Source organism: Annulohypoxylon truncatum (assembly GCF_022578515.1).
Source record: "Annulohypoxylon truncatum strain CBS 140777 unplaced genomic scaffold F4807scaffold_44, whole genome shotgun sequence".
In the NCBI taxonomy this organism is placed as follows: Eukaryota; Fungi; Ascomycota; class Sordariomycetes; order Xylariales; family Hypoxylaceae; genus Annulohypoxylon; species Annulohypoxylon truncatum.
The window spans coordinates 41,284-51,415 of record NW_025953830.1 but is presented as its reverse complement, the minus strand read 5'-3'; the positions used below and the strand labels follow the sequence as shown (position 1 = coordinate 51,415).

Genomic DNA, 10,132 nt, shown 5'->3' with positions numbered 1-10,132 from the left:
CTCAATGATTGGCTGTCGACAATTCTATTCAACCAAGCTTTCTTATGGCGGGGTCTGGCAGAATTTTTGACGCCATACTAAGTACCTAGGTACCTTGAGAGAATGTTAAGTTTGCGATGGCGACTTTTCCCGATAAACCCAATTATATAACATTTGAATATTGTATAGAATTATAAGGCCTCTATTAAATTCTTTGCCAAAAGTAAGTTTATTTGAGAAAAGAAGAAAACAGGAAAATGTCAGGCCTTCAAGCGATTCGATATTCGCGGGGCAAATTAGAAGTCCTCGACCAGCTGAAATTGCCCCACGAACATCACTACGATGAAGTCTTAACAAGCGAGGAGGCGTTTGACAGCATAAAGTCAATGAGAGTTCGAGGTATGAGAATCGCGTAGTCGGCTGACTCTCCGATGCTGATAAACGCTTATGAGCTTCGCAGGCGCACCGGCTATAGCCATCGTGGCAGCGTTAGGTCACGGAGTCGAATTACATAATGGGAGTTGCAGTCAGTAGTTCCCCAGCCATCCAGATGGTTCCTTTCACTCGGTCAATAATTCCCTGTAGCTAACCCCATCGTAGAAGCTTCGTCCTCAGAAGAGACCATATCTTACATCGATTCGCGCCTAGATTACCTTAAGCAATCACGGCCAACAGCCGTAGATCTTACTAATGCCATCACACATCTCAAGAACACTATCCGGTCCGTCGACGTATCTGGAAAAGAGAACGGCACAGCTGGACGGGATGCTATAATTTCTGCATACATCGCCGCTGCAGAGGAAATTTTCCGCAAAGACACGGAAACGAATCTCTCGATTGGCGAACATGGGAGCAAGTGGCTACTCGAGAATGCGCCGACAAAGTCTGCCGACGGCAAGGTCTCCGTTTTGACGCACTGCAACACAGGGTCGCTTGCTACATCGGGACACGGCACAGCGCTCGGTATCATCCGATCCTTGTATTCAGGCGGTCATCTGTACCACGCGTTCTGCACCGAAACCCGACCCTACAACCAAGGAAGCCGACTTACTGCCTTCGAGCTAGTGTATGAGGGGATACCCTCGACGCTCATCACAGACTCAATGGCAGGCGCCCTATTCGCCACTAAAAAGGCCGAAAACAATATCGCCGCCGTCATCGTAGGGGCAGACCGAGTTGTGCGCAATGGGGACACCGCTAACAAGATTGGCACTTACGCTCTCGCTGTACTTGCCAAGTATCACGGATTAAAATTCATCGTAGCGGCGCCTACGACGAGCATTGACCTGCAAACCGAAACCGGCGCTGGAATCAAGATCGAGGAACGCAAGCCTGAGGAGCTGACGCAGATCAGCGGAGCCGTGGTAGGGGAAGACGGAAAGGTAGACGTCAGTCGCACCGAACGCGTAGCAACTGCACACCAGGGAATCGCTGTCTGGAATCCCGCATTTGACGTCACTCCAGCTGAGCTCATCGATGCCGTGGTCACGGAGAGGGGTGTCGTCGTGAAAGGTGCAGATGGAACCTTTGACTTCAAAGACATCATGCCAGAAAGGTGGGCCAAGGTTGTGGGAAAATGAGAGTTGGCTCTCAAGGAATGAAAAAGGAAAATCTAGAAAGCGTCATCTCGGCGGTCAAGCGTAAAGGCATCTCATCTGTAGGCTGATTCCTATGATGTTTAATTAGCAATCATGAAGTTGGAGAACACGCTTAAATCTATATAATTCTCAAACGCAAACCGCTTAGCTCTTGAGAGCATGTAGGATGAGCTTTTTATAATCTTCCACCGCGGTTTCCAGGTCTCCTAGCTTTATAGCCTCGTCTGGCCCGTGGGCTACAAAGATGGTTCCAGGACCGTAAAGATATCGCGTGTGGTTACCCTCCAGGTGGTGTACGTCTGTGCCGTAGTTGACTGTGGTAGTCTCAAAACCTGCATTTGGTGTTAGTTCTGTCAGATCAACAATACCGTAGTATAGAAATTCACCTTCGACGTCGCAATCGCACTTGACAACGCCATATCCATAGATGCAATCGAATTCAAAAGCTTCCTCGTCCACACTTCGCATCACCTCTATCAATCGATCCGAAGCAATCTTCGCCCCGTCGAGTTCAGGTCCAATCGCAACCCGGACCGCAAGACGGGCCGTTGCCCTCTCGGGGATGACATTGGCCGCGACGCCACCCTCGAATAAGCCAATGTTGACGGTCGTGTTTCCGAACTCCTCGCTACTGCCTAGATCTGTTTCTAGAACGCGAACAAGCCCACGCATCAACACTTCCGTCGCGCTCTTCCCTAGCCACGGGTACCCGCTGTGTCCGGCGTGACCATGTGCGGTAATATTGCAGCCAAAAATGCCTTTATGGCCGCAGACTAGTCGGCCCTCGGTCGGTTCGCCGAAGATGGCCGCCTTGAAGTCTGGGGCGGGGTCTAGATTCCCGCGAGATTCGGAGAAGTGTTCCATCCCGACGCCAGATGTCTCCTCCCCGACAACATACAGCAGCATGATGGAATCCTCCTCGCCAGCAATTATACCGGAGTCCAGTAGCGATTCCAAGGCAATGATCTGCGCTGCCACACTAGCCTTCGCGTCGACACTGCCGCGACCTGCGATCAAGGTATCGGGGTTTAGGGAGGTGTCGTTTCGCGAGTACGGAATGAAGGGAGGGACTGTGTCTATATGGCTAGACACGAGCACCTTTGGCGAAGGATGCAGGTTGGAACCCGGCCAGGCAATAACATTGAAACGAGGTTTAGTATCGGCGTTGGGTGAGGACGGAGGAATGGCATCGAGCTGGACGGTGAATCCGCGCGCGGTAAGGTAGTCAACTAGGAAATTGCCGACCACGCTCTCGTTACCGCTAATCGAAGATATTTCAACGAGGGACTTGTGTAAGGATACGAGATCACCTCGGTAAGAAGGCGACCCGTGGGAAGACTTGTAGGACAGCGAGTCTGCTGAAGTCGAAGCTGACTTGAGTGGCTTCTGGAGTTCGGATCCTAGAGCCTGGCAGCTGCTAAATAGCAAGATAGACAGGGGCCAGAGCTTCATGGCTACGACTCAAGCAACAGGATAATTCAATTGAGCTGTTTCGGTTTCCAAAAGATATCCCCTTCATCAAATATCCAATGTTGTTGAAGTTACTATTTGAAGCTCTATGATGTTAGTAATAAATAAGATCCATTACTAATGGGAACTTGGCACCACTCTGGGGGTGGGGGAATATGTAATGTGGGCCTGTAACGGTGTCTTGTTAGCCCTAATAAGGTGCGAACATAGATAAGTACTACTCCACGTTATTTGTACAGAAGAATACAAAGCCCCTTAAGCGCAACGCAATATCATAAGAATGAAACCCTTCACGAGCTATAAGGTCCGATATATAGCCAGTTGTGATTCTTACCTGTAAGAAGAGTACAATGGTAAATACAATTGCGCATATAACGCGAACCTATGATCAAAAACGTTACTTGATGACTAACCTAGCCCTAGGTCAATAGGGGGGACCATTCGCCTGGATAACCCCCCTATCGCAAAAAAATGTAGGATCCGTGGTCTTGAATGTAGTCGTAGCGGTTGATGACTAACATCATTCAATGGTTATCCTTGATATATAATTAGCCCCGGCCGTTCTACCAGAAAGAATGAACGGGGCAAAACATAGTATTTCATATAAAGCAGAGTCGACATCCAATACCCCTAACATTTCATTTCATTTGTTAGAAAGAGGACAGAGCAAAAGAAATAAAGGAAGGAAGAAAGTCGATATCGGATTCCTATACCATATGAGCTAATGACCAGTGTTAAGAGCCAGTAAATATTTTCAGACATGTATCTTCGAAATAACCGGGCATACTCAGGGGTGAATGAACTCATACAGGCAGATCCTCAAAGTGTTACTACTCGTGATCAACTTATTTCATGAATAAAACTTCTTACATTAGCCCCGTGTCGTTAGACCTACCGAAGAGCATTCTCGGGGCTACCAGCCAAGAGGAAAACTTCTTGAGAAAAGGTCCAAATAAGGGTTGTCCCGATCTTCTTGTGCTGATAATGTCGTGTATAAGCATGGAACTTAAGTAATCAGATAGTCATACGGCATAGTTACGGGATATAACCAATGCCTTCAGACCGTACTTTACTCTGTCGAGTTTACGATATTGCCCCTATTTCATTTCAAGGAGCGCCAAGACAAGCAAGACTATACGAGATTCAGTCCAAGGAAGGAAGCGAACATACCATGTCAGCACTATGACTTCGTAGGGTGTAGGCCGACTGTTCAGTCAGAAGATCTACCTAGATATTTTGACCGCATATTGCTATTCGCTTCCATACTTGAAGATATATAAAACGAGCTTTAAGAGGCAAATTCAATATATCAATAAGAGTCATGCGGTGCCGTCGCGCCGCGAGAGAGGTGCCCAGGACCCGAGCTGAGTAGGGCTAGATTCGCTGTGCCGCAAATTTAAATTCCATACCTTGAAGAGTGGGCCGATTATAAGTTTCTGTGACTAGCCTATACCGCACGCGGCTCGCGTTGAAGCTTGGCGTCAGGACGACGTTACATGGTCAATTTCAGCCAGGGCCAGCAACTGCCTAGTTCACGACGTCGCCCCGTAAGGCGACACTTGCCCAGCTTCTAGGATCGGAATCTCGCGATGCTTGGTACCTAAGATGTGGACTAGGTAGGTACTATGCGATTCGTAGAGCAGATTCGGAAATCAGATTCGGACCTCTTGCCCGCGTATTTATAAAAGGCCCGAGATGCCTTTCACACTCACAATGACTTCCTTTCTCACAAACTCGCACAGTCCGCTTCTCTCCTTGCCTAATAGAACACCATTCGTTCCCTGCTATCCACGATGCGCTCCTTCCTCCTAACTCTCTCGGCAGCCACTGCCGCGACGGCCCTCCCTAATATCACCGTCGTTCCCAAGGAACTCACTTGCAGCAACTGGCCGTTCTTTCATCAACAGAGCAGCGTTGCGGGACCGTTCACCATCTTCGCCGACTCAACTGGTAACGCCGATCTAGACGGTAATAAAGCTACCTACATCACCATAGACGAGCCGACTATAGCCTCAGGCTGGGTACGTAACCCACCCCCCCCCCAATTACTTTCAAAACACCCAACTAACATTCCACGAAGATTGGCATAACGCCCCAGAAGGAGGTAGCAGTACCGTACATCCAATGCCAAGCCTTCGGCAGCGCCGAGATGCTCGCCGTGAACTACAACGGCGCGTACCAGCCCCTGAGCATCTCGGAGTACACCTACCACGAGTACGACGGCCTGATCTTCATGAAGACCGTGACGAGGGGCGCGCCCATTGAGCCTCACTGGCACTACTACGCGAACGGGACGCGCCAGGCAGGCACCTTCTTGGGGTTCAACAACTCGACGACGTGGGCGTACCTCCTCGACAGCACGTCGGGAAAGTACCGGATCCGTCTTCTGACGGACTTGTCGAAGCCGCTGATTGACCGAGAGTTTACCGGTTTCGTGCGAGCTGGTGACCCGAGTCTTCCCAACTAAACAGGGGAGGGTTCTATGATAAATCTGGGCAAAATGATAAGAAACGTATCCTAATGTCTAATGTATAACGATCTGTTACCTAGGTAACCGGATGACTGTACCTTCTAAGATACCAACACGAAGTTGCGTAGGGTAATTTTGTCCCAATTCTACTATATCTGAACTTTAGTGTCCTTTATGCCCTGCCACTGCGAAATCGGCTTACCGAAATCTTTTCGCTTGAATTTCCCAGTCGCTTGAAACAACAAGAGGACGAAACAAGAAAATGTATGATAGTGTCCCCTATAAGGCGGAGAGGACATAGGTATATACTTACGAATTCGTAGGAGTCGGTATACCTACCAGTCTAGGGAAGTGTTAGAGTATGACTGACAATCTAGTTATGTACCTACATTCTACCCCTGAATACTTAAGATACCCCAAAGATGCTATAGCCAACCCCCTATCTAACCCCATCCCAAACCCCAAACGAACGCGATTAAGATTAGAACTGCCATCTCCTACCTAGTACTCTATTCACATCTCACCATCTCAATCACTTGCAATTCTCAACAGCACGTTCACATCCTTCAAACTTCACTTGCTTCACTCTCTTCAATATTCTAGTACAACACAGCTGAGCCACCTGTATCTCAGGACAGCAGTCAGTCACTTACAAGACAGCCACGCCATCTGATATATAATCCCCCACATCCCCTCCCCTTCAAAATACATACCCATTCGGTATAAATACCATACCGCTCCTACAACAAGCCTCCACAAAGTTCAAAGTTTTAAACTGCCCGCGCTACCGCACTAGGCGTATGCTACACTACACACTCGGGTAGTCCGAATCAAACAAAAACAAACCAAAAAAAAGACGAACCAAGTAGGTGCCTACCTAGACATCTATATAAAGATAAATATAACAACACGTCTCGCCGGACGCATCGACATGAAAGAACAATACGCTCTGCTCTACCACAGCGTATCCATTGCCACCTCATCTCCATCTCCATCTCCATCTGGGGGGGTATCAAGTGAATCATCCCTTCTCTCAACGACCAGCTCCGGCGCTAGCGCCCAACACCAGGCGCGACATTTTTAGATCCTCCATCGCCTTCCTCGTATATCTCCTCGACCTTCTCCCCGGGGACCTGGGTGATCGGGCTGAACTGGTCGACCTCCTCGACGTCCTCGTCGACTTCGACGTCGCCTACGGCCTCCTCCGCCTCCTCGTCCTCCTCCTGAATCGTGATCTCGCCGCTCCTCCTTCCTAATCCGCTTGCGCTTGCGCTCCGGCTGTGGCCCCCTGAGCTGGTACCGCTGCGCGGTGGGTTACCGATGGAGAGCGATGGGCCCTTAAATAAGTTGCGCTTGCGTTTGGCAAATAGAACCGATGGGCTATTTGATAAAAATGGATTGGGAGAACCGGGAGGGTTTTGCGATGAAGGTTTGGAGGGCATGCCTTCGTTGAAGTTTAACGTGAGGGCCGGCCCGCGAACAAGACGGATGTTGGACGGGAACGATGTGCTTGTTGGTGTGGCTGGGAGGACCTTAACTGAGTGATGCGGCGAACGTCCGGGAGTTTTCGTAGTCGACACAGATCCGGTAGAGCTGGTCGAGCTGGCCTTTGAATGCGAGTGGTGGTGATGCGGCATTGTTCGGATGGAGGATAGGGAAGATGAAGTTGACTTTCGTCCTCGAAGACCAATGGACGAACGACGGATCGTGGATCGAGGCGTCAAAGGTACAGGAGATAGCGATTGACGCTTGTATGAGGCCCCGGATGGCATACGACGCGGCCCTGGATTAGAAGGCGTTGAGAGCGGCGCCGGCGTAGGCTTCCTAGCTGGGTTACCACCACCTGCACTGGAAATCTTGACGATACCATTGGGTAACGGCGAAGTCCCACCACTCGATGCCGTGGTCCCCTGCGTAGAATGTGGATACTTGGAAGTATGAGGACGAGGGCTTCGATCCCCTGGGTTTTTGCCGCCACCAGATTGGCCGTCTTTAGCTGCCAAGTTGGGTGTTGACATACTACCTCGTTTATTGGGCCTATGTCGTCTCGTGCTCTCGACGATCCAGTGAGTCCAATTCTTCCATGTCGCAACGATTGCCTGTGATGGCTTCTTCCTTACTTTTGGGGGAGGATTCATTTCTTGTCCCTCATTTCTGTTTAGCGCATCTGAAGTAGTAACTAGGTGAAGCGTCGAACCTCTAGATCGTGCGCTTCGAAGGATACCTTCCTTTGGGGGCGGTATCGGTCGTTGATGTCGGGACGAGCTGACTGATCGCACGGAATCTTTATCAATCGGAGGCGGCGGTGCGCTGCTATCGGGGCTTAGATGGTTCTTAACCTGAGACTCGGGTAAGTCGGGCAACTCTGGCATTTGGTAGTCGCCGTATTGAGCACTCCTCCTTTCCGGACGCCCTCTTGCCTTAGGTAAGGGTGGCTCCCCTAAAAAACCGGAGCCACTGGGATCTTCGTCAAGAATTGGGGCCATTCGTTCGAGCTTGCTGGATGCTGCTGAGAATCGGCGCGAATTTCGATTTTCGGCCTCCTTTTCTTTCCGTCTCCTTTCGCGTCGGCGAGCCTTCCTCTCTTCCTTCTCTAGCAACAATGTCCACCACCCAGCTAGCGCGTCACACTTTTGGGCTAGAACACTCTCGATGACAGCATCAATATCCACGCCGGCGCTGCGCATTCTCTGTAAGCAATCCTTCTCGAGGTGGGTCGCAAACGGAGGGGGTTGATGAAGTTTAAGGATCGCTTGTTGCTGCGGGGCGTGTTCCGCAAGAAAAGCATGGGATAGGATCTCAGGGAGCGTAGGCCTCAGCAGTGGTCGTTTCGAGAGGAGCAGCTTAATTAGAGAAACTGCGTCCGGGGGAAGATGTTCTGGATATTTTGGCTCGTTTGTGAGGATCATGGTTCTCGTAATATTATCGTCGTCGTCGTCGAATGGCAGCTCGCCACATAACAGCGCGTAAAGGATCACACCTAAGCTCCATACGTCAATTTTCTCGCCAGCGTACTTCTCCCCTTTCAACATCTCTGGTGCCGAGTAACAGATTGTACCACAGAACGTCTGTAAATAATTTGCTTTGCCCTCGTATTCTCGCGTAAATCCGAAGTCGACTAACTTAACGTTCTCGTGTTTGTCTAGCAAGATGTTCTCGAGTTTCAGGTCGCGATGGACGCATGACTGTTGATGTACGTAGGAAACGGCACCAACGAGCTGCGTGAATATCCTTTGGACCTTTTCGACTGGTAGGCGACCATGTTTGAGGAGATAATTGTACAGTTCGTCGCCTGAAAACGGTCAACGGAAGTCCAAGATTATAATAGTATGGCCATAGCATACCTGGGCAATATTCCAAAACAAGCCATACGAGAGTTTCGGTGACTATTATTTCGTACAGGCGCGCGATATGGGGATGGACGAATTGGCGGTGATGGTGGATTTCTCTCGCAAGATTGGCGTCATCCTTGTTGGCTGACTTGAGGACGACCTGCTGCGATTAGGAGGAATGTCTAAGGTATATCGGATGGAAGCTTGGAAACCCAGGCAAGACCAACCTTAGAGCCATTCGTGAGCTTGTGGGTTGCGAGATAGACCTTGCCAAAGGAACCCTTCCCTATAAGCTTCCCTAAGGTGTAGTTCCCGACATTTTTGAGATCCTTGTTCGAGAATTCGCTGTCAGGGGTAAGAGATATCAGCACCGGGAGCTCTTCAAGCCTGCGAAAATAGACTCCAACTTACTCAAGTAGCTCCTGATACGAGTTGGCGAGCTGTATATATGTAATAAATCACCGTCAGCACTCGAGCTTCCTCAACACATCGTATCGATTCTGGCTTTGATTACTGACTTTCGCCTTTCGTCCCAGCGCCTCGGCCTTGGCTTTGTTCGTCTGCATATCCCTCTACTACTCTTCTTCAGCGCCACCCGCTCCCTCCGAAACAACACTGAATATAATTTGTTGGTGGTTCAAGATCTGATGCCGACCTGGTTGCGGGTTCAAGGAACGATCCGAGACCGCGGGATACGGCTCGGGAATGGCGATCGGCGCCCGACCGAATTCGAAGGCTCATGAATAAATGCAATGGATATGTTAGGAGACTGGAGGGTTGTAGCTATCTCGATGCAGCTGCGATATAGACAAGCAGAGGATAGAATGGGTTGGATGAATGCGAAAATGAAAGATTGTGTATATAATTATTCAGGGGTCTCGACTTTCGTGGGTATCGTCTCGCGTCGTGGCAATTGATGTCTTAAATTAACCCAGTTTCGATGATGGCGCCGTTAAAAAACGTAGGGAGGTTCGTAGATAGTTGTCGGAAATATACACATCTAATCTAGCACATATGTTCCTTTCTTTTTCCTCTCCGGTAATTGAGGCAGAGGGATTATTCGAAGCAATGATGGTTGAGGAGCGGCACAGGTTTATTACAGTTAAGTCAAGAATAATAATGGGAAAAGTTCCCAATCGTCTCTTCCTCTCTCAAGCCGAAGGCAGGGACGGGCAAGGATCGCCATCACCCCGACCAAAATGCATAAGAACGGGGCTGCCCGAGCTCGACAGCTGACATTAGTGACATTAAGGGACATCCTACGCAGGGGGGTGGCTCTAGGG

At 49.7% G+C, this 10,132-nt stretch overlaps 4 protein-coding genes across 4 annotated transcripts; 2 read left to right on the top strand and 2 right to left on the bottom strand.

Annotated features, from left to right (window-relative positions):
• The first annotated feature begins 75 nt into the window (after positions 1-75).
• F4807DRAFT_286985 (methylthioribose-1-phosphate isomerase) lies at positions 76-1,640 on the top strand. The gene is made up of 3 exons (XM_047994758.1): positions 76-378; positions 440-505; positions 580-1,640. The coding sequence occupies exons 1-3, from the start codon at positions 237-239 to the stop codon at positions 1,557-1,559; spliced, it is 1,188 nt and encodes a 395-aa protein (XP_047849810.1). The 5' UTR covers positions 76-236; the 3' UTR covers positions 1,560-1,640.
• On the bottom strand, positions 1,641-3,152 carry F4807DRAFT_286980 (Zn-dependent exopeptidase). The gene is made up of 2 exons (XM_047994757.1): positions 1,964-3,152; positions 1,641-1,909 (listed from the first exon to the last, which is right to left on the bottom strand). The coding sequence occupies exons 1-2, from the start codon at positions 3,027-3,029 to the stop codon at positions 1,722-1,724; spliced, it is 1,254 nt and encodes a 417-aa protein (XP_047849809.1). The 5' UTR covers positions 3,030-3,152; the 3' UTR covers positions 1,641-1,721.
• A 1,366-nt stretch (positions 3,153-4,518) lies between these two features.
• F4807DRAFT_443469 (uncharacterized protein) lies at positions 4,519-5,869 on the top strand. Its single transcript, XM_047999554.1, has 2 exons — positions 4,519-5,068; positions 5,128-5,869. Exons 1-2 carry the CDS (start codon positions 4,841-4,843, stop codon positions 5,512-5,514), a joined length of 615 nt encoding a protein of 204 aa, XP_047849808.1. The 5' UTR covers positions 4,519-4,840; the 3' UTR covers positions 5,515-5,869.
• A 1-nt stretch (position 5,870) lies between these two features.
• Positions 5,871-10,073, bottom strand: F4807DRAFT_443467 (kinase-like protein). Its single transcript, XM_047999553.1, has 5 exons — positions 9,368-10,073; positions 9,261-9,289; positions 9,077-9,194; positions 8,862-9,009; positions 5,871-8,809 (listed from the first exon to the last, which is right to left on the bottom strand). The coding sequence occupies exons 1-5, from the start codon at positions 9,413-9,415 to the stop codon at positions 6,570-6,572; spliced, it is 2,583 nt and encodes an 860-aa protein (XP_047849807.1). The 5' UTR covers positions 9,416-10,073; the 3' UTR covers positions 5,871-6,569.
• Between the last annotated feature and the right edge of the window lie 59 nt (positions 10,074-10,132).